At 27.3% G+C, this 27,328-nt stretch overlaps 2 protein-coding genes across 3 annotated transcripts in view; one reads left to right on the forward strand and one right to left on the reverse strand.

Annotated features, from left to right (window-relative positions):
- LOC129971255 (NPC intracellular cholesterol transporter 1-like) overlaps positions 1-18,217 on the reverse strand; it is a 42,664-nt gene extending 24,447 nt beyond the window's left edge. Inside the window, exons 1-4 of one of the 2 annotated variants that reach the window (XM_056084849.1) lie at positions 17,841-18,217; positions 1,725-1,783; positions 1,225-1,378; positions 954-1,117 (exon numbers count right to left, since the gene is read on the reverse strand). In XM_056084849.1, the coding sequence (XP_055940824.1) occupies positions 954-1,117; positions 1,225-1,378; positions 1,725-1,783; positions 17,841-17,892 (429 nt within the window). In that variant the 5' untranslated portion in view covers positions 17,893-18,217. Of the gene's footprint in view, positions 1-953; positions 1,118-1,224; positions 1,379-1,724; positions 1,784-12,310; positions 12,451-17,840 lie in introns of those variants that run through there. The other variant, XM_056084850.1, reaches the window with a different exon arrangement.
- Positions 18,218-18,859: 642 nt separating this feature from the next.
- Positions 18,860-27,308, forward strand: LOC129972703 (pre-mRNA 3'-end-processing factor FIP1-like). Its single transcript, XM_056086931.1, has 5 exons — positions 18,860-19,059; positions 20,612-20,725; positions 22,386-22,715; positions 23,473-23,670; positions 26,365-27,308. The coding sequence occupies exons 1-5, from the start codon at positions 18,895-18,897 to the stop codon at positions 27,214-27,216; spliced, it is 1,659 nt and encodes a 552-aa protein (XP_055942906.1). The 5' UTR covers positions 18,860-18,894; the 3' UTR covers positions 27,217-27,308.
- The last annotated feature ends 20 nt before the right edge of the window (positions 27,309-27,328 follow it).

Below are 27,328 nucleotides of genomic sequence, written 5' to 3' on the forward strand. Positions count from 1 at the left end.
ATGCTGTTGATTAAAAAAATATGATGTTTGAGATAAAATTACCATTTCTTATTTGAAAGTAGAACAAAAAGAAGAAAAATGGCCTCGAGAGCAAAGGGTTAAATTACTATAGTTTACTATGCAATGAATTAAGATTGGTTCAAATATAGATGGGGCATATCATGTAATAAGGTTTTCTTTAATCAATCCAAAATTTGATAATTTGTTGCAGACCTTTGGTTTACAGATTAAATAAAATTAGAATCAAAAATTAAAATATTTCTTCTAAAATTTTTTTTAATTACTTCAATAAAATGTAAAAAATCATTTTTGAATAGAAACTTGAATGTCAAGAGGAAACTTTAAACGTTTTTAAGAACAAAGTTACATCAAAAGGAGAGAAAAATTATAGGTAAATCAGAATTTTCATTAAAATTATAATAGTCATTTTTTCATAAGCCATTTTAAATTAAATACATTCTTATTGTTTTCAGATTCTGTTTTAATTCAAATACTTTTGTTAAAAAATTTTCTTCATGTCAACTAAAAACATTTTTTTATCCCAACTCTTTAGTCTTCGCTATTCAACTGGCTGAAACATGGAAAGTCTTAGACTTTTTATATTCAAACATCAAAGGTTTAGGAAGATTCAGGAACTGAAGAGTTATCAGTCAGTGAGTTAAACATATTTCATAATTCATTACCATAAAAATAATGGAATAGCAAAATATTTTCTTTTCTTAAATTCATTAGCAAATAACACCATTTGTATGAAATTAAAATTATTTGATAATTAATTTTTGAAAATATAAAAATATTGCATTATCTTTGGAAACTTACAACTACGCAGATTTTAAGAATGCTAGAATAGCAGTCAGTTAATACAATTATAAACGAGTGAAAAATCTATTACAAGATTCAATTTTTTGAAAGATGAAAAAAGTTATTTTATATAAAAAACAATAAATTTTTACCTTTAGAAATCGACTCTGGAGAGGAGAACAAACTAAGTAACAAAATACATTAGCCAAGTTATGGTAGCATGATGGACATCGTATGAAGAGAGATGCCAATCTATCAAGATTATCCCGAAAAGCTATAATCTGTTCAGAATCACAGCACACACTAAAGTCTGAATCTAAAAGAAAAAAATTCCACATTAGAAATATTTTACAAATACAAAAAAAATCTACATAACTATTATTTAAGACATTTATTTCGTCCAGATTTTGTTAAAAAATTTACCTAATTTTAAACTTGGACAAACTGATTTCAGAAAAGTTTGGGATGTTTGATCTTTTAACGGAACTGGATCTCCATTATAAACACAAGGCATTTGTAATCCAGTCACATCATCCTCTGCACACTGTCCTCGGGCAACACATTGATCTTTACATTCCTACAATAATATCAACATTTTAACAAAGCACAGAATGATTTGAAAAAAATACAGATGCTATAATTTTATAGAGTTTCTTGATATTCTATGTATTAATCAATATTACTAAGAATTATGGAAATTTTTATGCTGCAAACGAGCAGAAAACGAGAGCAAAATCCAACTATTATTCAAAGCCAATCTCATAAAATAATTCTGATGAAAATATAATTTTATGATTTATTCTTGGAAACAAAACTATAAACAATTTTTAACATCTGTCTCGTACAAGCGATAATATAACATTTTTTAAATATTTACTTTTGCTTAAATACTAATATTCGAAACAAAGAAAAAGAATACATACTATACAGGATAGAGATAGCAGAACTGCAAGGCATGCTGCAGTAAAAAGATTCATTCTTTCTGCAAAAAAGGGATCATATATAATATTAAAAAATTAAATTGAATTTGGCAGCATTTTCATATAATTTAAATATGAAACTTACAAACAAATTGATTTATCATATAAAATAAAATTTTAATAAATTTATTCAACAGAAATAATAAAATTTTCCCTCTGTTTCTACATATAAACACAAAACATATAAACTACATATAAAAAAAAAACCTGGATTTTTCAGTAAAAATTATTAAAAGAGCTACGCTTTAAAATAATCATTACACAAAACTTTTAAAGAGAAAATCATATGAAATAATAGTTATACAGGGTGTTTATAAAGTCCCGGACCCATTTTGATGTTTAATAACTCGTAAAATAATAAAGATATAAACAAACTTATGGCATTTATTGATGGAATAACTCATATATTTTCCTTTTCAGGTTTGAATATTTTTACTTTTGTAAATATCGTCTGCTCGTGTGGTTATTTTCAGATAATTTCATTTTCCAGTCTAAATATCTGTACTTTTCTAAATATTGTCTGCTTATTAATTGCATTTTTCTCTCTTTTGTTTTTGGCAGCTATTGCAATGTTATGTTTACTTTTGATGTGTTTGTTCTATGTAGTACTTTTGTATGTGATGTTTTATTCGAGTGGATATTAAGGAGAATGCGTACACCACAAGAGAAAGGACAGATTTTATGGTGGTTCATAGAAATGAAATCGATAGTGCAAGCACATAGAAATTTCAGAAGAATTTACCAAAAAGATCCTCCATCCAAAAACAGCATCTTGCGGTGGAAAAAGAATTTTCTAGAAATTGGAAGTATCGAAGATAAGAAACGTTCCAGACGTCCTTGCACAAGTGATTTTGATGTTGAGCGTGTCAGAGAGACATTTTTACACAATCCTAGAATATCTGTGAGATCAGCGGCAACAGAATTGGATATGCCAATTTCGACGGTGTACAAGGTTATTAAGAAAAAATTAAGACTGCATGCATACAAAATTCAAATTGTTCAAGTTTTGGAACCGAACGATAGGCCTAGGAGGATGGCCTTTGCAACAGATATGCTAGGGAGGATAGAAGATGCTGCTGATTTTCTGAAGAGCATAATGTTCTCCGATGAAGCATCCTTTCATGTTTCTGGCATTGTTAATCGCCATAATGTGCGCAAATGGCTCTGTGGATGCTGACATGCTTGTCGCTACCTGGCGTGAAATTGACTATCGACTTTATATTCTCCGTGCGACGAAGGGGGCACACACGTGGAAGTTCATTGACAAGGGTCATGAAACTTTTTGAGTCTATTTAACCATTTATGTTATTAATTTTAATCTATCTTTATTATTTTATGAGTTATTAAACATCAAAATGGGTCCGGGACTTTATAAACACCCTGTATATTGTTTGACAACAGATTCTTCCACTTTTTTGCATATGCATTAGAATGGGTTTAATTCGTCAAAATAGGGGTGAGAGGAAAGATGAAAGGAGAGGATGTTTACATTTAACAATAATATAAACTAGGATTACTCACAGACTGAATTACAAGAATACGTTCAGAAACGACCATAGATAGTGATCAATATATCAGCTCTATGGAAATGACATGATTTTCACATACACATGAACAAAAAAGTATCTAATAGGGAGAAAATCAAGGTCAAAGAATTCCGGAAATGCGTTCATCCTTCCTCGTCTCTCCCCTTATGAGATAAAATCTTCAAAAAGTGGCCGTTTCAGAATACTCAAATAAACAGTGCAAGTATTGATCCTAAGTTAAATCTTGTACATTAATATGAGATTTACAGAGTTATAAAATCATTAAATGCTTGCTTCATGCTAATTCCCTAAAACAAAAAAAAGAACAATACAAATTCTAGTACTCAGAGTTCAAATCTAATCACAGTATAACAATGCTTTAGACTTTGTCAGTCTTTATTAAATTTTTAAAAAATTATTCTTTTATGGCAATTAAAATGCCCACAAAAAATATAAATATTCTTGTAAAGTATGTGAATAAATGCCTCAAATAAAATAATAAAATTAATATAAATTATATTGAAAAATATTTTGAAAAACTCAGCTGAAATTAAATTGGTAGCAATGAAATGTAAATTTTTTAATCCGTAAAATGATGCAAAATTATTTCTGTACAATGATATGCTGATATGTTTCAAAATCATTGAGGATGAAAAATTTAATTATTTTTAGCCAGAAGCCTATTAAAATTTTAGAAACTTTTTATAGAAAGTGCATACTTCCCAAGAAAAAAAAATTTCAAATCAAATTTGATAGCTTTCAGTGTACAGTGTTCAGTGTTCACTCATACAAGATACAAATAATAAGCAGATTATAAACACTAGCATGTTTAAAAAATCTCATAAGCTATTTATTTTAATTTTCTAAATAAACATTCTGTATCGTTAATGATAATTAATATTTTAGTGGTTATTCTTTGTTTGTTTTTTTACTTGTTCCATTTAGGGGAATTGCAAAATTTTTCTCAGTTAAGTATAACCAGAAGATTTTTCTTTTCCCTATAAACTGAAAAAGAAGAAGCAAGAGATTATGTCTAATCACTCTTTCAAAAAAGAGCACAAAAACAAATTAACACCAAACTACTCAAGATCATATTAAATATAAAAGCAGATATATTTATAAAGGTATCTCTAAATCAAAAACAAGAGTGAAAAATGCAAAAACTCAAAAAGTGTACTAAAAAAAACAAGAAAAAGTATTCAATACATATTAAAACTTTTTTTTATCTCAACAAATAAACGAAAAGGGCAGAATGAGTGAGCCAATTTAATGTAAGAAAAATATCTTCAATATGAAGCCTGATAAAACATAGAAGTAATACAATGTATATAAAATGTATGACATATCAATAAAGGATTTTTTGAAATTTATATTTCAAGAGCAATTGTTAGCAATATTGCTTCAATTGTGGCAAAAATCTGAGAAGTAGGCATGAAAGCAGAATTGCATTTCCCAAAAGCATCCCATACATGATCAATGGTATTCAGTTTAGAGAATGAACTGAGGATTTCCCATACTGAATTCTTTACAAATGGAGATATTCTTCTACAACATCGACCCTGGATGATCTAAAATTGTCTTGTCACTATGATCTATTGTATTTTGATATGAATATACATAAATATAAAAAAATGCTATATCTACAGACATAAAAAATCAAAAGTCCTTTATAAAGAGGCATAGTATCTTATATACATATAAGATACTATATAATATACATAGTATGAAAAGGCATCCCTTTATTCAAAGAAAAGGAATCCATTCCATTCATAAAACACTATCACCTCCATATGAATCTCGTTTGGGCAAATGTATGTTACATAACAGGTTTGAGGTTCTCAATCAAGTAACATCAAATGTTGCTGCACAAATGAAATCTGGATTCATTTTTAAAGAAAACTGCCTTCCACTTATTTGCAGTCTAATAAACATGTTGAAATCTAAAATTTCCTCTAGTACCACAATTTTAACAGGACAAAATAGTAGTTCCATCTCTCTTTTGCAGATAGTTATAGTTAATAATATCCTTTAAGTAAATGTAAAGGCAAAACAAATTGAGTAACAATTGAAATTCCAACTCTACATACATATAATTTTAAATATTAGATAACAACTTTGATACTTCTTTTTCATCTTTTATGGAACTTCAGGATTCAGAATTTGTTATTAAAATTTTTGCCTAACAAGGGGAGGGCCTGATTTCATAAAAAACTGAGTTCAGAATGAGATTTAAAATAATGGTAGTACGACTTCAAAATGCTCATTAAAAAAAAAAAAAAAAGAGTAAAGTGCAATAGCCAAGAAATTTTGATAAAATAGTCTTCAAACTTTTGGCATGACTAATGTTCTGCCAAGTTGTCATTATCGTTGAGCGGCAGCGTAGTCGCCAAAATGCGGGCTTTGTATCCAAAAGATCAGAGTTTTGATTCCCGCAGCGGTTTCCATGCACAAATTCGTTCCAATCAACAAACTGATCGGCCGAGTTAAGTAACATAGTCAACTAATTACTATTCCGAAAATTTTCCCTTACAGCTACCTCCCCCCCCCCGTTTTTTTTTTAATCGGTGCATTAATTGTCGTTAAATTGCATGAAATTAATCTATAGAATTTTATGGAATTCTGATAACAATTTTAGGAGTTACAGGGTTTTGAAAAACGTAAAATGAATCTTATGAACATTTTGGAAAAAAATTACATATTTCGTAAAAATATTATCGACTTTCATATAAATGAAATAAATGCATAAATAACACAAATGTAATAATTTTTTTATGAATTTTTAAACATGAGTGTGGAGTAACAATGAATTGTAAAAGTTAAACTTTTGTACGGGAGCATAGCTAACACGTTAAAATGTTAGAATCCCAAAAATTGTGAGCTTATCCTAAATAGTTTTCCAAATATTCACAAAAATTATGAAATCCCCACAGTTGATTTGCAACGCACACTATTTGAAGGACCTATATTAAATTTATTGGTATTTATAGATCGACTCTTTGTAAAATATGGGCTTCAATGAATTATAATATCGAAGTTGGTTAAAGATTATCAAATTTATTTTCAGATCAGGTTTTAATTTAATAATGAATTTTGCTTTCTTTTACAATAATAATGCTTTTTTCTTATTCAAACAATATAAAATTTTACTGTAGGACTGCATACTCAGTTTTTACTATTTACCACCAATTATCATTTGCACGTACAGTAGACTCCCGATTATCCGCGGGCGGGTTATCCGCGCCTGCCGCACTAAGTCTTTTTTTTTTTTTTTTTTTTTTTTTGCTTTCAAGCAAAGAGAAAATGCTTCCAAAGCAAGAAGCAAACACAAATGACTGATTTCTTCAGAAAGGTGTAGTTTTACAGTTATGCTTTTGTAATTACATAATACATTACAGCATTAAAACAGTACATATGTATTAATTTTTCTGTGTATCCTTGACGCTTCTCGTAAGTACAAAGCACTTTTCTGTTGCACATTTTAGGTTAGTTTTGAGTGATATACTAAAATATTAAGCGTTAGTTAAACATTTCCTGCTGCTTATTTTACGTTTTATTGTACATAAAACGATTTTTCAAAGTTGGAATGACTGCTTTCTCTTCTGCTATACCCGTTTTTAGCTTTTTTCGGATTATCCGCGATTTTTGTTATCCGCGGTGGCCGCGCCACCCAATTCCGCGGATAATCGGGAGTGTACTGTAAATGAAATAGAAGGGGATCCACACCATTTATTATCTTTCAGTAGGTTATTTAATGATAAAAGATGTAAATTAATCATCACCAATGATTTATATATTCAACAGCTTAATGTTGAGCACTCATTCATAAATATCTTTAATTAGGTGGAAGAAATTTTTGGAATATCCTTAATAACCCGCTTTATATTCCCGCAGAGTTATAAAATATTCTCCCCTTTGCAGCCAAATTTGCATAAAGTCACAATTTTGAAGCTCTGATTTCATAGGTTGTTATACAAAAATATGCCAAGCTGGATTCGTTAACATATATTCATCCAGTGCGTAACAGAAAAAATGCCCATCTCTCTGTCATTCTTACAGCAGCACTTTATACTGTTTTTCTTTTGTTTCGATGAATGGCTTTCACTTTATCAAGCAGTTTATAAATGACATGCCAGCCAACGAATATTAACATGTTAGGAAAAGGAAAAAAAGTATCATGCAGTCCATCAAGAATTTTTAACAAACTAACGGTTCTGAATTCCATAATTTTTCCATATACTACTACCAAAATATACTTTTGTTAAGCTTCTTCGTCTCGAGCACACATTCCCATATACCTTTAAAGTCTCATATCATAGATAAGGCGATAAAGAATAGCTTAGGTGTCATAACTACAAAGTCATGACTCGATCATGTTGGTGAGTAAACGTGATACGAGTAATCACGTTTCAATACGCAGGAATAGATAGACTGAGAGGCACTATTTTCTAATAAAACTGAGATTTCAAAATTTGGCACATATATTAAGTCTGATGTTTCATTTATTATGTTCACATAGATTTAGGTGGCAAGACAGACTTCTTTCAGATGACTTCATCCAAAACTTCATTCAGATTAATGATTATAAAAAAGAAACTCATATCAAACGTCATCTTTCTAACTTATTCCATTTTGGAATCAGCATGCTAGCAGATAGATGGGTGTAATTTCAAATATTTCTTTTTTCGGGCTCCGAGTGGTCTGAAATGTGAAGATTTGCCAACTTCAACTTAATTTGTTTGAAGACTACAGCTTGTTATACAGCTGCAGACTGTTCTGTATAATTCATATAAGAAGAGGGTAAAGAAACGTTTATTCCAAATAATGTTTCATCACCATAAATATTACCCTCATACAGTTCTATAGACACATAAGTGGAATATCATATTGGTAATTATATTCTACTTCCGCGATAATTTCGTAATTTAAAACTTTATTATTGCAGTGATATCAGATAAATCTTTAAGCATTTGACACTTATTTAGAGCATTAAAGTAATTAAAATAATTTCATGAAATTTAATAAACTTCTCCTATTCTATTAAAAATCGTTTCTGTCTAAAAATAAATTTTCCACCATTTTTAAAAACAGCAATAATTTCATTTGTTTAAAATATCTTCAAGGTATTCCAGCGATTTTTCAATGAGTTAAACACTGAACAAAACATTCACCATAACAAAGATGAATGTAATTTCTTAGGGCAGGACCAGCAAAAAAAGAATGAATGCTGAATTGATTTTAAAAAATCTTGGAAATACTTCAATATTTAATTAAAAACTAAAGTATACTCACACAATTTCAAAAACCATACTCATATCGATAAATCTAAATCGAGCTGTTTATTTTTCCAAAGTTCCTATGAATAAATACAAGGAAAAAGACCCCCCCTCCCTCCCTATTAACAAGCTGCGATTTACTTAATTGTACCCAGTGGATTGTCGCTTTTTTTTAACGGAGTTTTCAGCAAATGAAATTTTTATCTCAAGAACTACAATGAATTTCAAAACGAAATTTGATGCAGAAACATAAAAAGGCTTTCTGGGTTGAATTACACAAAAATCGCGATTTCTGCTATGGAAAAATTTCGAGATATAAATTAATTAACTTGGTCAATCAGTTTGTGCATCTATCCACCACATCTTGTCCACCTGTGCCCACATTCCATTTTTTTTCCCCTCCTTATTAACAAACCATTTCCATCGGCACCAATTCTGTGAAAATGCGATGTGAAATAAATAAAGGTGTTTTTTTTTTTGCTGACGACTGTATCAATTAAAGGCATAAAATATAAATCTTTAATTGAGCCGTTTATTTTGAAAATGGGGCAAGTCCATTTTTTGTTATTGCGAATATTTAAGGGTTTGCATTTCAATGAAATATTGGTAATAATAATATATATATTAATAGTAATATATAATATTGGTAATATATATAAATAAAAAAAAAATTGGTAAGTAATAATTATATTATATATATATATTGTATTTTGTGGTACCAGATAATGCAAGTTTATAATCCAATAGTGGTTACTGTGCTGACTAAAAAAATAAGAGTTTTATTATAACTAAATGGACTTGCCTCACTTTCAAAATTAATGAATTATTGTAATCATTCATTTAATTTAGAAATATTTCAGTTGCATCAGCCTTTTTTTTAATAATAAAAAAAATACTATTCAAAAATTTATAATTATTTATTTATTTGATAAAAAGTGAAACAAAACAAAGAATATTTTTGTAGAAAATATAACATAGCAAAAAACAATTCAGTTTTATTAAGAATTTCAATGAGATTATACATTTTTAGTTTGTACGTAGGTATAATTAAATTGAATTTTATTCAGAATTTAACATTTTAAAATGTTCATGATGAACAGGAGGTATATATGGTAATAAATCCATCATGTCCTTGCATTTTTCAAATGTAATAGATCTCCTTTTTTTCATACATAAAAGATAATTTTATATTCAGCATTTCGTTCTATCGAAGTTTTGTAGAATATTTTGTATGGTGCATCCCTTGTAAATCTGATCCAGAATATAGTTAAACAATTCGCGGTTTCTCCATCGGTATTTTTATTTCTTTTTAAAACCGCTTTCTCCAGAGGCTGGGTTGAAAATAAATATCCGCGTTTCATTTCATGTATTAAACATTTATTATGTTTTCACAATTTCGTATTATTTTATAATAATCCTGAAGAATATACAAGGAACTGGTTTTCCGGACTGCCAGTTCTGCCACTCCAAAATCACGATCGTTCGGTAAAATTGAATGTCCTGACAACCAAAACTTGTGAACAATGATATTTATTTCCTTGTCATTGAACAATCGGTGTTAGAAGTAAACATATTATCGAAACATAAAATTAAGATATACTTTTTATTATTTATGAAATACTGTGCAACCGCCGATTTTCATTGTCAAAGATAGATAGATAGAAACACTTTAGATTTCAGATATGATATCAAACGACCGCATTTGCTTCACCATACAGTAACCGGAGCTAAATTTTGCCTATTATATTCGGTCAAAAATAATTTCGATCTCGGATGGACTTGCACCTCTTTCAAATTATACAGATTTTCAATACTGTTAAGAGCTAAAACTTCCATCTCCAAAATGCTAGAATCTGATTGTTTTTTTTTAAGTTTAAATTGTTTACGCATAAAAAGATCATAATAAGTTTTATCTATAACTACCAATAGCTCCATTTTTTTCAAAAATGGCATGCCCCACTTTCAAAATAAACGGCTCAATTATTAATAATACATTAATCAAGTTATTTCAATTAATTATTTTTTTCCCCTGTGCTTATTTCCATTAAATTTATCTAAAGATGCAAAAATAACGCTGAAAAAACTGATGGTAAAATAATTTGATAAATAAAGGATTAAACTCAATTTTTTCACCCTTAATTTTTCTGTTAGTGGGTTCTGATAACACTTTTTCGTTTGCACTCTTGCTCTATTTTTTTTTTAATTTTATTTATTTATCTATTGTGTCTTTTTGTATATGCCATCTAGATGTTGAAATAAATGTTTATGTTGGTAAAAATAATTTCACTTCTCTAATCTTCTTTCGGATTTGAATGATCATTAAACTTTGGAGCCATCTACCTGCACATTTAATAGTTTAATAACTTTCTTTCTATTATTTCCTTTAGATTATTAAAGTCAGAAAAGTTTACTTACGTATTTAATAAACTGTTAGATGATCACTTTAATTTCGGGGACAATAATGATTTGATAAATGACATCAAATAATCTGCAACTCTTTAAATCAAAAACTTTTAATGATTGTAAGACGATAAAAGTAATTTTAAAATTATTCATCCCCATTAATGACATATAATTATAGTTATTTTACTGTTTAAGCATTAAATTTTCATTATAATTAAAGTCTTATATCAATATGCATTTATTTTTCGATTAAAAAAATGTGTAGCATAAAAAAATTATATGTAAACCATTAATTTAAATAATTTTGAAAAACGCAACATGTATCATTAGCCTGATTTCACTGATATGAAGTCTTGGCAACTGCACTAATCAACTTCTCAATAATGCATTAATATTTTCATGAATGAACATCCTAAAGATATACTGCTATTATAATAAATCTCATCTTGAATTCAATTTTTCCAACTTATTTACTCCTTTTCTCAATTGATTAAATGTAGAGCCTATGAAATGCATTTAACCAACTGGTCACATCCAAATTTTGTTTCTAATCTTTCATTGGCATAACAGAACAACAGAATTTTCTTTTTTAATAATGAACAAAAATTATTATAAGAAACTGTATATTCTACATTTTTATTTTACAATCACAAATAAAACTCACTTATTTTGCACACATGCACTTTTATGATATTTGTAGATAATGCGATTTTATTGCAGGGACACATACCTGCTTATTATAATTTTATTAAATATTAATTTCTTTTTCTTATGATTTTTTCACCCCCAATTTACAAAAACTTAAGAACTTTTGCTATCTTTAAATTCATAACAAGTTCAATAGAAAAGAGGATAGAATATCATACCATTGTTAATACTTAAATATAATTTATATTGAAAAATTTACAAATAAAAATTAAAAGATATAAAAAAATTCTAAATATATATAGAAATAGAGATAGGTTATTACTCGAGAGACATCATATGAATATAATGAAATTTGTAAAAACTACCGTAAATCAATTATTTGGATATTAAATGTTGAATAAAAATCCTTATAGAATTTTCAACATTAACATAACAGGCTATTAATTTGTAAATAACTCAAAAATTTTGAACATCTTCTAAATTAAAACAATTTACTAGGATATACTTAACACAGTTTTATACATAGGTTATAAGTATATAAAGAGCAAGCAAATTTTTGATATTTTTTAATTATTAAAAATTTTTTTAACAAACCTTAGAGAACACAGAAATTTTACAATCTCAACAAGAATAAAAAAAATTAATTAAAAATATTAAATAATACAAAAAAAAAACTTACTGCGCAGGTTGCTCATGTTTTGTTACGTATTAGAAATTTAAGGGGAAAAAGAATCAACAGTTCCTTTACGGAAATCAATTACAAAAGAACAATACCGCTCATACGATCAAATATTATGCAAGAGATATTTGCAGAATAAGATAAAAGTCAGCTCTTATCTTATTAGGAGAGATATTTTTGACCATAAGCAAAAATCACGTGTGACTTTCAGATGACATTGCATAGATCCATCTACCAGATAACTATTCTCCTTTTGCTTTTAGACGCAATTTTTATAGATAAAAATGAAAGAGATGTAAATGATTAAAAAAAATTGTAGAATATAAATATTTAGAATAACTTTAAATATATTTCTAATTATTTATGTTCATTTTAAAATATCAATATATAATTCCAGAAATAAAATATATGGATCTTAAAACTGCTGAACTCATAAACTTTTGAAATGGAATGATAAATGATAAGATAAAATAAAATATTTTCCATGTATGCAATAAAAAACATTAATCTAATTTATATCATTCTATTTTAACAGGATATCAAAGTCCATGTAGTTACATGATTATACTTTTATGAAGAAAGCAAACTGATTTTCTGTACATGCAGAAACACAACCCCAATTCTGGGGGGGGGGGGGGGGAGAGATGATGTCACATATATGTGAGGGTTGTTGTTTTTTTTTTCACATATCCTTTATCCTAATGTCCCCAACCCTTTCCCTGTCTTGCTAAATATAAAGTATTACATATTTCATTTAATAAATTTATGAGATTATTTAATTATTTTAATAAGTATTATGAATGATTCTTTTCTAATTAGTACAGGATATTGTCAACATTGAAATCTGAGCATATTTTGAAATTGATCAGTATTATTTAAGAATAACATTTGATTTTATATTCTTCCCAATTTCAACAACATTATCCATTCAAAATCATAACCCCTTGTTTCTGACCTTGTAAATATTTTTAACAACATTTATGAATATTTATTAAAAAACTAATTAAAAACATGAAATGATAAATGAGACATTTACTCAATATTTGATAAGCATCAAGTAAAGAATAAAAATAAATAATATGCCTCATATACAACATAAATTTTTCTAGAAAGTATTTCATTCCAGTCTACTATTATTCACTTGAATTTCAAAAAAAAAAAAAAAAAAAGATGTAATGTGTAAATATGTAAAAATCCATTTCTCTATCATAGATGATAATCAACAACATCCAACAAATCAGCCTAAAACAGCCATGAAGTACAAGTGTATTCAGTCTGCATTACAATATTCCATTAAAATGATGACTACCACGACTTTTTTTTTTTTTTTTTGAAGAAATCAGCAAATTGTAACTGGCAATAAACAAGGTAATTTATAGCAAGAAAAAAAATTTTGAAAAATAAAAACAAGCAAAAAGTTATTTTCTAAAGCTCACATTTAAAAAAAAAATCTCTTTTCCTAAGAATTATATTATAAAACAATTATATTTAGTTGCAATGTTTAATAAAAGCTATCAATACTGCAAAATCTTATCATTATCATGATAACACTTCAATTCCTATTTTAGAGAATGGCCCAACAGGAATTCCTTTCACTGGAACATGAACTTCATCCCTCAGCTAATCTACATTTTACAAGATAATACACTATCTTAGCAAGCATCATTACAATTATAATAGATAAAGCAAAGTGTGTAATAGAGAAGGAGAAATACAAAGATGCATTATATATAACTTATTATGATATGACTGTTAGTTAATTGAAAAGGTTGTTGACAGAAACAAACTTTTCCTTTCATTTATCTTTCTAGAAAATATCATGTTACATGTTTATTTTATTGCTTAGAGGTATATGTTGCAAATTATTTTTCAGGATTAATTTATAGTAAGTTAACTTATTGTTGAATGTGAGCTTTTGTTAACATGATGGTAACATACTGGTAAAAAATGTTGTTTTAGCTGTGAAATAAATTGCTGAAAAATAAGTTTCAAATATTTTTTTTAAATTATTAAAATTAGAAAGTTACTCTATATGTCAAAAAATTAATATTATTAAAAAAATTATTTTTTAAATTTTAAAATGATGTAAGAATTATTTTGTAATGCTATTATTTTTGGAAATTGTTATGGAAAATACAAAAATTTTGCTAAATTTTCAACTAAAATTTCAGGGAAAAAATCACTATGAGATGCACATTTCCACTATACAATGTATATAGTATGTGCCAAGTTTGGTAGGTCTAGTGATGTCTAGCCTGTAGAGTGCCAGGTTAGTTTAGTTTAGTTATATTAATGTCCCATTTTAAAGCAACACTAGAGCATTTTGGGGCAGATCTCGCAATTTTGAACCACAGACAGATGACGAGGACGACACCTGAACTGGCACTCTCCTCTCCACACCACACTAGTGGATGTAGAGTGTAGCACAAACATTCATTTTATAATAAAGATGAATGTGAGAACAATTATCCCTATCTTTATTTTTACTTATAATAAAGACAGGGGCATTAACATATGCAAAATTCTGCCCCCTCTCCATTAACAATATGGCAATGTTCACTAATTCTCTTTCTGATGATTATTACAAAAATGGGCAGCAATATATGGTTTCTTTAACTAAAAGAACTTGCCTACATATGACAGCTTCTATCATCAATTTGATAAATTGCAATTATTTATATTTTAACAAATTAAATCATCATCCAATAAATAGTTTACAAGAGTATTTGTTTTTCTGGCATAATCTGGAGCAAATAAAAAAAATGTTGACAGTTGACAAAATATTTTATTAATAAGTTTATTAAATATTCAAATCTTGAACCTTCAAGAAAAATTCAATTGGATATTTGAAAGGATATAATACATTTCAAACGTATAAATATGAAAAGACAAAAGAAAGAAAAAAGGGAGTGGGATATTCAAAAACTATTTCTAGGCACATACTTAGCCATTCTACTTATTGTACTATGTATCTCTCTTATTTTCTATCAGCTCCCATAAAATATAAACTCTACATTAAAGTTAAAATGATTAAATTTCAATTAATACAATTTTTTTTTTGACGAAACCAAGGATGTTTTTTTTTCCCCTTCTTTTTCTAAAAAAATCACAGAATAATTTGAGCATTGACATCCTATATGCACTACAGAACACTTTTGATAATTGTTGCAGTATCTCAAAGAATTATTCAATAAAAATTTCTCTGATTCATCATGAAATTCAGTTCTCAGTACTTTCAAAAGGATTTAAGTGATGTAAATAAAAATATTTTATATTTTTTTTGCCAATAAATATACTTAAAAAAATTATTAAGCTTAAATTTTATACAGTCCATTAGTCCAAAGAAGTAATATGCAGCAAAATATTCTCAACACTCCAAATTGTAAATTTTTAACAAATGTTTCTGTCATCTGAAACCAAATCTGATCGAATTATGAAGTTTTGAACATTACAATTTCAGAACAATCAAAATTTCCATAAACTTAAACTTATCAGCTTTGAAGAAACTCTGGGCACTGATTAGCATATCTTTTTTTAGACGGCTGATGAAGTGGTCTAAAATCATTCCTTTTTATAAAAAAGTAATATTTTCATAATTCCTACAGTTTTAGCCACAATAGAGTAGACCTTCATTTTTATTTAAAAATTATTTTTTTGGCCACCAGCTGGTTCACTGAGAATATTAGTCATATTAAATTTTTTTTTTTTAAATCATGAAAATATAATTTCAAGTCCATGATTCTGCCAAAAATTAAAGTTGTGTTATTTTAACTGTCTCTTGCATATGCACTGTTTAATTTTATAAATGAATCTCACTAAACTGCCAAAATTCACAGGCTATTAAATTAATACAATGAAAAAGATATTTTTAAATTTTGAAAAACAGAATGCAATTTAATTTCTGGATAATTATTGAGGGAAAATGTCAAATTTAACTTAATTTTTAATTAATTAAAATCTCAAAAAAATCCCTCCGAGAGGAACATTCTAGACCTCCAAAGTATATAAGTTCCAAATTTGATAGTTGTAAGCTTGGCCCGTAGAATGTCAACACACACACACATTCATCTTCATTAGTAGTCCACATTAATTACCTTTGGCAACCAGCTTGTTTCATGGGAGTATTGGTAATATTTGATTTCAAACATACTTTTTATAACTCAATGTTCATGATTCTGCTAAACTGAATGACACTAAAGCAATGTTATTTTGAAATAACATTAAAGCAATGTTATTATTACTTCTCTTAAATAAGTTCTATTTAACCAGTACATGAACCTTTCTAATTGAGACTGTCTCATCATCAACACAGTACAATTAAAAATGTAAATATCCAGTTCATCTATTTTCTAAATTTCATGATGCAATAAGGTCATCTATTTGCCTTCAAAACTACACAGATATTTATTTTTAAAAAATCCTTCTTTGAATGGAAGAAACAATGAAAGAAAATCAGATGATTAAATTTTTGATGAAACAACAAAAACTAAAAGTTGGAAATTAAGTAAAAACATTTTTTTAAAAAATTGTTAAAATTCAGCAAAATTTCTTGAGAGTATGAAATTGGTATCATTAAAAATGCAATTCTTCAAATTTTGAAATAATGCAAAATTTATTTTTTATGTAATAATTGTGGAAGAATGCTAAAATACAGCATAATTTTAAATTAATTAAATTTTTTTTAAAAAATTGTTCTTTGTACATTTTTATCGGCCAAAATTTACATTGTGCCAAATTTGGTAGATGTAGGCCAAACAGTCTGGCCTGTAGCGTGTCAACACACACAATTATCTTTATTATTAGTTTACATTTATATATCCCACTGATGTAGACAGAAGATGACATAAGCAAAAAAGTCATTACAGTAAGGATATAATAATTTTTAAATTAAAGTTACTAACAAAATATTTATAGTAAGTTATGTGGAAATTATTGAATGGAAAAGAAAATTTTTCTGCTTCTTAATAGAAGATAGTTCCAGATAATAAACAAAGGAAAATTATTGATTAAATAAAAATGGATAAATGAGAATGAAAATTTATGAATAATTTCAGGATATACTATTAAAATCAGAATCCAGCTGACTGTCAAAATTTATTTAAACAAATGTCAAGTATAAATAAAATTATGAAAATAAGTTTATATTTATTTTCATTAATTCTAGCAAATAGCAATTTTGACAGATTCCCATTCTCAATGTAAACTATATTTTTAATTGTATACAACTTAAATTAACCAAATGTAATTAACACATAAACAATATTTAAAAACTACGTTTTATATTTACTACTTATCGCAACACATTTAATAGAATCTATTTACAGATGGTTAATATTTAAATTTATTTTTAAAGCCTATCATTTCCTGTTAAAGAAAGCATTAAATTTAAACTTCGCATTCTTTTGTTATGACTAGTATTTATATTAAAATAGATAAATGAAAACTGTTGTCTAGCTGAAAAAGCAACATTTCTTTAACTTAATTAAAAGAAACATTCAAAATGCTTGGAGGCAGTTAGTAAATTACGTACCTTGCTTCTTATGACTAAAACCAATCATCACGTCATTCTTTACTCTGAACATATTACATTACATATTCCGAAACAGAATCTTGGAAAATAAGTGAAGGGTCAATACAGCTGAAATATCCCTTCAATACATATAAGTGAATAACATTAATTTATGAACATTATTTTTTCCTCAAACCTCAATCTATATTATTTCCAGTAATTTCTCAAGTATCACACAGCAAAGAAGACACACAACATTTACTTAATAATATTTGATATACTAATGACAGTAAAAATACTTTCAAAGTAGTGAGTTTCACAAATTGCGCATCAATTATTTTGAAAACAGAGCAATCAATGGGTTTTACTTCTTGAATAGGATTATTTTTACATTTACATGGCCAGTTAACGTTTCTTCCGATATTATCCGTAACATGAAGCAAATCGCACAACTGTCTAAAGAAAAGGATTTTTATAATTTTTATAACCAAATGCGTATAAAACACACCCGATCTTACAGAAAAATTCATATCTTTAGTTATAAGTTTATAATACAATTTAACAATCTAATTTCATGAGTCCATTATAACAATAATTTTGAAAGCAATTATTTGGCAGAATGGCTAATGAGATTTTAAATGCACAAAAAAATTATTTTGATATTTGAATGTAAGAAACACAGAATATGTAGCAATAAAGTTTATTAATCATAAAAGAAGCGTTTCTTCTACAAATATATGTTTACCAACAACAAAATTTTAAATTTTCATTTAACATTTATCTAAAATAAGTTTCTATAAGCTTTGAATAAGTGGTGCTGTGGAAAAGTTTATCTGATTTGTAAAATATATTTTAAATATACTGTATTTCTTATAAATATGCGAAATTTTTGCTATATTTTTTCCATTCTTTTGTTTAAAGCTTTTATAGAAAAAAATTGGGATTCAAATATTAAAATTATCTCAAAAGATAAAGTGTAATGGACTCGTTTCCTTAATGGACGAAGAATACTTGTGTTTCGGATTTTTCTTTTTTGTTAACTGGCAATGTAATTTTCGGTCAATGAGAAGTAAACATGGCGACTGATGTACCTCCGGATGACGATGATGCTTGGTTATATGGAGATAATAATGCTGAGGAACAACGCAAAGAAGAAATAAATGCAATATTCGATAGAGCGACCGAAGAAGTTGTTGTTCCAGGTGAAGAAAATATCATCACTACAAATGGAGATACTGAGGTACTTTCCCATTACATATTGAAGTCGCTAGTAATATATGATAGAGCTATTATATCAATATAGTTTTGTATCCAGAATGTTTTGTTTTGATTTAAAAACATAATTTTGAAATATTTATTTTTATGAACTTTATATACTCAGATGGTATCTGAAATTATAATAGATAGCAGTGTTACAAAAAAAAATGCTGATTTTACACGACATTAGAATTGTCATTCATGGGTACTTTTTGAAAATCTTCGCCATGCATAAAACAAGAAAAAAAAAGCTTTGATAATGTAACAATTATTAAAAGGAGGATATTTCCCAATGTTTATAGTTTCTAATTATGTGAATATAGTTTCATTTCAGCAAGCAAATAAAAAAACGGATAATTTTTTTTAAAAAGTAGTTTTTGATTTTTAGCTTAAAAATAATGCTTTAGAAGTTGGTGCTATTCAACTGTTTAGATTGCTTGATTTTTGCCTAAAGGCAGCAATGGATACTTCATAATATTGTGCTTTCACATTTTTTGTTATGTTTGATAAATAATAATAAACTGATTTTTTTTTTTTTTTTTTTTGTATAAAAATATGCAAGAAAAAGTTTTCTTACTATTTAAGAACAGAATAAGTATACGGCCTCTTGTTCTGCTTATTTTATTCTGTCTGCTTTAACTTAATCTGATTTCATTATATTTATAATTTCAGAATTTTTAAACTGAAGTTGCCATTATTTAAATCAAAAGTAGTCTGTAAAAGGGAATCTGAATTTTTAAGCAAAAGAGAATTTGAAGTGTTTTTTGCTGTATTCTAATGAATTAAAAGCGGGCTTCTTAAGCTTGTCTTAAATTGTATTTGAAAATGACTTCTTCAAATAACTGTGCTGTATTTAATTATCAATTAGTTAATGTGTTTGTATTTTTTTTTAATGTACATTATTTTTTTTACTGTAGTTATCTATAACAATTTAAATTATTAATTATTATTTAAATTTCATTTTGGAATAAAGTAAATATAAATCTTTAAAGTATTTTATAATGATTAAATTAATAAAATATAATAATCTTCTAATCATTTATTTCCCATGTACGCTCCAGTAATTCATCTAATAAGGTAGTTCTTAAATATAATTAAAATTTTTATAGCTGATTTGCTTATAGAGATATGATAAAATGTGGAAGTTTTCTGAATTTAGCAGTTGAAAATTCATTAAATATAGCATAGACAATGCATACTTGCATTTAGGTTTTCAACAAACTTGGTGGGGAAATATGCATAAAATTATTCCTGTGTGTGTTTTGCACACTTTACATTAAGTACATTACTTTGAGTTATGACTATTGCAAGGGTTATTTAAATAGTTTTTCTCATTTTTATCACAGATTCTTGATTTATTATTTTTCAGTGCAAAATATTTCTTGGGTTTTTACATTGCATTCATTAATAAATTCTTTTGGTCATTCTTTTATATTATAAATAATTTTCTATTTATTATTGATTTTCATCAAGATTATCTTAAAATTTTTGTATTGTGTTTTTAAAAAAAACTAATATCTAAAAAATTTTTTTAGCCTCCAGTGGTTGATAAAGAAAGTGATATCCCTGGAGAAGAAAATGAAAAGATACAAGAGAATGAAGAAGAAAAAGATTCAGATGAGGATGAAGATTCAGACGATGATGTCCAGGTTTGAAATATTATTTTTCTTATGTTGCAAAAAAAAAAAAAAAGCCATTGTAGATTTCCTGTAGTTTTAAAAAGTTACTCTGTAATTGTAAATTACTCTCTGTTTATTCTTTTCGTATGTGATTTTAATTATTTTTATTATTCTGCTTTATGAGATTAATAGTGTTCATAATTTTATTAGAAAAATAAAATGAAACACTTATCTTTTAAATTACAAAATATTATTATAAAAAATAAGTAGCTTGTGTGTCACATATGGTTAAATTTATAAATTATAATGTTATTACAGCATAATTCAGTCAAAAAAATTACATAAAATATGTAAGTATCTTGAATGCTAATAAAGTATATAAGCATTCAATCTTAATTGAATCAGAACAATGGCATATTTTCTACATAAAATGTATATTATCTTTAGATACTAAAACATCATTATTGTTCTGTGGCCAAAGCCCTGTATTCATTGCTGATTTGATAATAAGAAAAGGTTTTGAAATTCTGTACATATCAAGTGCTCCAAATATAAGATAATTTTTTAGAAAAAACAGAAATAGCTTGTTTAATTTTAAATTAACAGTACAGTTATAAGACTAAAATTTCTAAAATATTTAAACTTGCTTTCACATTAATGAAATTACCATAAAGTTTGAATTTATAATAATTACGTACAAATAATCATATAAATATCTTTAATATCTTGGCTTTCTAAAAATGGGTTTTAATTTTTCAATTCAATCTGTTTAGAAAGCTGGGAGTATTAGATGTATATGATTCCAGATATTGTTTGTCACTTGCATGATGTCAATTAAATATTGCATATGTAAATAATAAAGTAGAATTAGTTATTTTTAACGGAGCAAGGAAATATGTCAAAGACAGGTTTTGACCTTCCCCAACATACGTATTTAACCTATTACTAACCTTAACATTTGAATAACCTGAAGGTAAAACAAATTTCCATTGAAGATTGAAATGGAAAAATATTTGAGCATCATATATATATATCGCATGAATTTCTGTTGCATTTAATTTTTGAAAATATATGTGATAAATTATTTTTAATTTAATATAAAATTTGAATTTTTATTCTTATATTAATATTTATATTCCTTTTTATCAAAGATATATTTATCAAATACCTAAATTAGAGCTGTAATTCTTTAATAAACAATTTTTCATTCTTAAACTGATCAGTGCACTAACTGATTCATGTACTGGTAATGTATTTCCTTTGTCTTCTGATGTTAGCTTTGGTGGGAATATAGTTAAAATTTTTTAAATAAATTTAACTCTTTGTATTTGTGAAGAAATAACAATGAATAGTTGAAAGAAATATTAGGGTTTTTTTCTTTTTTTTTTCCAATAACTAATCTATTATGTATATTTATTACCATAGGAAAATTAGCTGGTTAATATCTCTGAATCAATTCTTAAAAAAAAAAAAAAAAACTTTATATGCTGAAATAGATATTTTGTATTTATTTGCTGTACTTCAATGAAAAAAAGTTGCAGTGTGTGGGTATTTGAGATGAAATTTGTTGCAACTGTTGATTTATTTTCATAACATTTTAAACCTACTTATCAAGATAAAGATATTTTATGATTGTATATAAAATAAATGTTACAATTATTTTTTTGATATTATTCCAATATTTTATTAGGTTACCATTGGGGACATAAAACCCGCAACCACTCCCTATCCTTATGGTGGAACTCCAGTTAATTTGAATATTAAAAGGGGTGCTGGCTTTGCTGGTGGTGCTGGTGTTAATGCTAGTTCAAAAACAAAAGGAATTGACTTAGAAACTGTAGGTCTTATTAATGGAGTGTCTATGTATGAATTCAACTTAGACTCCATTGAAGACAAGCCATGGAGAAAACCAGGTGCTGACATTACAGATTATTTTAATTATGGTTTTAATGAAGATACTTGGAAAGCTTACTGTGAAAAACAACGCAAACTGCGACTTGATAATAATATAGCTCCAAAGGTATGTATGTATTGATGAGATTATAAGAGTTTTATAAATTAAATGAATTTTGATTTAAAAATATTTTTACTTTTCAGTTGATATTAATTACATTTTTAAAAAAAATTTTAATGTGAATGTAAAATATTTTCTTATTGTTAATGCTAAAATAATATAGTCATACTGTCTATGGTAATATGCCGACTGTCTATTAATATTATTGTTTGTTTAATTGTATTAGTAGATGCTTGATCTTATGTCAGTTGGCTGTATAAGAGATTAACTTTTGAACAGCTTGTATATACTTCTCTATCAAATAGAATTAAGCAATTATTTATTTGTCAAATTTTATTTAATGAAATGATTTCTAAAATTTTTTTAAATTCCACTGTCTGGTTTAGAATAAAGTTTTAATTTAAAATCGTCTTTGTTTAATGACTATGATATATATTATATAGATGTTCTAGCTGAAAATTTATCTAGTTAAAAATGGTTAACTTTGAAAAATCAAATTTTTTATCGATACCAATTTTGTTGTAAATTGTTAATTTTTTTAATATTGCAACATCTGCTATTTATGAGAAAATATATAGTTTTTTGAAAAAAGAATGCAAAGGATTTCCATTCATTTGCCAAATAAAAATTACATTTTGTTGCATTTCAGTTGCTAAACATATTGGAAACATCATCTGAGTTTAATTTTTAGAAGCAAACTGAAATATTTAAAATTTCACAATTTCTGTAGTTTGTCAAATGACTTAACTTTTTTCTAATGTAGGCTGTACAGATAATTCCAGGAAAAGACCAACAAATACCAATAGCCACTGTAAATGAAAATAGCAAATATTCTGGCATTGGGACTGGCGCTAAGAAAGCAGGGCCACCACCTGGCCGCCGTATGTCTGGTAGTATAGATGTCATTTGTGGAGCTAATAGTTCTAGGCGTTCGGGAAATGCCAAGGAAAATGTAATACAGGTATTGTATTAGTTTAGTTCTTATAAATATAAATATTATTTCTGGTGTATTTTCATTATTAACTCTATATTAGTAAAGCTTTTCACCTAAACATTTTCTTCTTGCCAGTTCTTTTTCAGTTTAAAAGAAATTATAGTTCTAAAATCAGAAAATATTAATCAAGCTATAAGGAAAATTAATTAAGAATAAATAATTTGAAATGAGTATAAAAGTGAGGAAATATGTGAAATAAATATGAAAAAAAAAAAAAAAACACTATTAAATTTTGTACAGTTTTAGTGTGGATCTGATAGAGTTGCTATGGCACTGCGAGAATAAGGGGGATTTTAAAACCATCTGTAAAACAAGGAAAGATCAAGTAATTTTGAAATTTTCTTTAGAAACCAGTAAGTACTAAGAATTTGAAATTTCTGAAATTTTTCATCTAAAAAAAGGCTGATCTCCTAAAGCATTGCAAGAATAAAAGATTTTCACATAACACCATCCACGACTGTTAAACCACAGAAACTCATTTCTTCTGTTGTTTAACAGTTTTTCCATTAAACCACAGAAATGTTCAATTCTTTTTACTTGCATGCATGCTGATATTGGAATAGCGACTACAAGCTACATGAATACAAGTAGAATTACTGAAACTGAAAAAAGGAAACTTTTTAGCAGAGTGTTTTATATTTGTGATGAATGCTATTAAAAAAACTGAATGCATGAAGAATTTTGTTGATTTGAAAGCTGCATCTTGTTTAAATTTATGTTTATTGAAAAACAATGTAGTATTATATGTAAAGCAAATAATTCATTTAATTCATACAGTTTTTAACCACAAAGCAGTTTCGCAAATTAAATTGTTGTAAAAGGAAAAAATAAAACTCGTGACTGAAAAATCTGCAAAATTTGTAGAAATCAAGTTAACAAATTGTCAAAAAAATATATATGATGGTGGATTTTATTCATTTATTTGTTAAGTAATCTTTGAATGATTTATATCATGATAACAAGAATGTTATTTTGTGTCTTATTTCATTGAGCCCTTAATTCTTAGTGACTTAAAATTAGAAAGCATAAGGCTAGTGATTTTTTTCCCCTTCCTTTAACATGCGAATTTTTTTCTTGCTGAATCCTCTTCAATAAATACCTTTTTTTTTAAAAAATGTATATAAATATTTAAAATATTTTGATATAGTATCATTTCTCATAATATTGAATTTTTGCTTACTTTTTCTACTTGTAAAAACTAGGAGAATAGTGTTATTCTATTATAATCAACATAGGAGTGCTATTAATGTGTTTCCTCTTATACTGCGTATAAATGCAGGGAAAACAGGATTATGTTTTCTGTGTACCAACTTTGATATAAAATTGCCTAACTTTAAATTTTAAGCATCAGTTTATGCCCTGATTTATAATATCCATTCCCTAAATGATATCATAAATGCATGTGGACTGTATGTGTAATTATTCATCATCCCTAATTTGAATTAAAATGAAAGTGTTATATTCATATTGTTGCTATTTTCTGAATGTCATGTTTCATCTTATAATCATTTTACAATATTAAACCATGCCATCTTAAGAGCACCATATTTTCTGAAGGAATTAACTTCTGCTTAACATCTAGTATTCATTGATATGGAATAGATTTTAATTAGAATTTCATATCAGACCATTTTATTTCTTGGCTTACTGCAGCTTTTAATTACTCATTTGTGAAAGCATTAAATTATTCAAGTGTCCTTTTCATTATCATTAAATATTTAAGCAGAGACATCAGTCCCCTCTCTTTGAGTAGCAGTTTGAAGAATAAAGTCTTATAATTATCATTATTTAAAAATATACATATTTTTATTTTGAATTTTTTTTGTTGTAAATTTTTGCAAAAAAAAAAATATATCATTAATGCATTTATATAATTGATTGTTATTTTCAGTTTTTTTAAAAAAAAATTTGTTATTATTTAATAAAATTTCGTAATCATTTTGAAAGAAAAAATGTTAGGCAAATTGAATACATTGAATTTTCCTTTTATCAGACCACTTGTAATTTAGTCTTCCTTTTAAATATTAATTGAGAAAATCTTTCTAATGAAAAAAAAAAAAAAAAAAAAAAAAATTGCTTGGTGTCTTGATGTCAGTTTGAAAATTGTCTTCTATCTATTTTTCACTAATTTAAAGAAAAAATTCTCAAATAACTAAAAAAGATATATATACATATATTACTTCATTTATAATATTGATATTCATGGGAGACTTTGTAACTCTACTAAAAGTGAAATATTTATGTCCATTGTGAATTATAATTTTCCATTCTGTTGTGACTGAATATTTACAGCATATAAGTTTTTCTTTCTCCTTTCCTTTTTTCTGTTTTCATAAGCTGTTTTAAAATGTGTTATAATATTTCATTATTTTATGTGTGAATAGAATGTACAGTTTAGCAATGTTAATAAAACAAAGGATCTATCTAGCTCTGTCATTAATTTAAAGAATCTTTGGTATGTAAAACATCATTGCCAATTATCTATATAATTGACCATGTTATGGAATCCTCTCTAAGAGAGTAGCAGTTCAATCAAAACAAGTTTTCGTCTGCTGTGTATTATAAAAAAATAAGTTCAATTTGAAGTTAATGTAGAAAATTTTTCTGTGAAGAAGAAAATGAAATGAAATATTTGTACTAATGTTTTATCTGTTGTTGTAGGTGATCGGAAGAGATGTATTTGATTCTTCATTACCACCTGGCTTACCTCCTACCCATATCCCTCCACCTTTCATTCCTCCTAATTTATCAGTACCTCCTCCAGGTATACCACCAGGCATTCCTCCTCCAAATATTCCACCACCTCCTGGTACAATTCCTGGGCATGTCCCATTCCCTGATCTTTATGGAAATCCAATATTTTCTCAGCCACCGCCACCTGTTGGAAGTGTTAATGTAGATTCAAATTCTCAATATGACGAACAATTTTTCACTGGCAATTCATCTCGTCCATTTGATGCAAATTCTGAATCACAGCACAGTTGGACTAATTCACCTCATCGTGAAAGAGATAGGGACAGAGATAGAGATCGTGACCGTGAAAGAGAGCGTGACAGGGAAGGCAGAAGAGATCGTGACAAAGATAGAGATCATTATTGGGATGAAAGAAGTAGAGAACGTGGTTCTAGCAGAATGTCTACTGAAGATGACTATAAAAGAAGGGATAGGGAAGACTACGATAGAAGACGTTACAGGGACTACAGAGAAAGACGCGACAAAGACAGATACGACAGAGATTACGATCGAGACTATGATCGTGAGTACTATGAGAGAGATCGTGAGCGTGACAGTCGTGAGCGAGACCGAGAAAGGAGGCATCGGGATCGAGATAAGGATAGAGATGATCGGCACAAAGAAAGGTCATCTCGGCGGCGGCATCATCATGATGAGGAAGAAGAACATCATTCATCGCGGCATAAACACAAAAAGTCTAAGCGGGATAAAGATGATTCATCTGTTATTTTGGATGGAAATGACTCCACTCAACCAGAAATTGAGGAAGAGGAAAAATAAGAAATATATCATTTCTTTTCTAAAAATTTGTCATCTTGTGAATTTGAAATGTTTAAAATGATGTCGAATAGAAATGAATGAGCTGTTTTTCATTTTTTTCCTCTTTTTTTTT

This window comes from Argiope bruennichi, chromosome 6 (genome assembly GCF_947563725.1).
Source record: "Argiope bruennichi chromosome 6, qqArgBrue1.1, whole genome shotgun sequence".
Classification (NCBI taxonomy): Eukaryota; Metazoa; Arthropoda; class Arachnida; order Araneae; family Araneidae; genus Argiope; species Argiope bruennichi.

Excerpts from the sequence above, each read along its gene's own strand:
- LOC129972703 (XM_056086931.1), top strand. The coding sequence starts at position 18,895 with ATGGCGACTGATGTACCTCCGGATGACGATGATGCTTGGTTATATGGA. Across the intron at positions 20,726-22,385 it reads ATTCAGACGATGATGTCCAG|GTTACCATTGGGGACATAAA; the intron begins GTTTGAAATATT and ends ATATTTTATTAG. Across the intron at positions 23,671-26,364 it reads CCAAGGAAAATGTAATACAG|GTGATCGGAAGAGATGTATT; the intron begins GTATTGTATTAG and ends CTGTTGTTGTAG.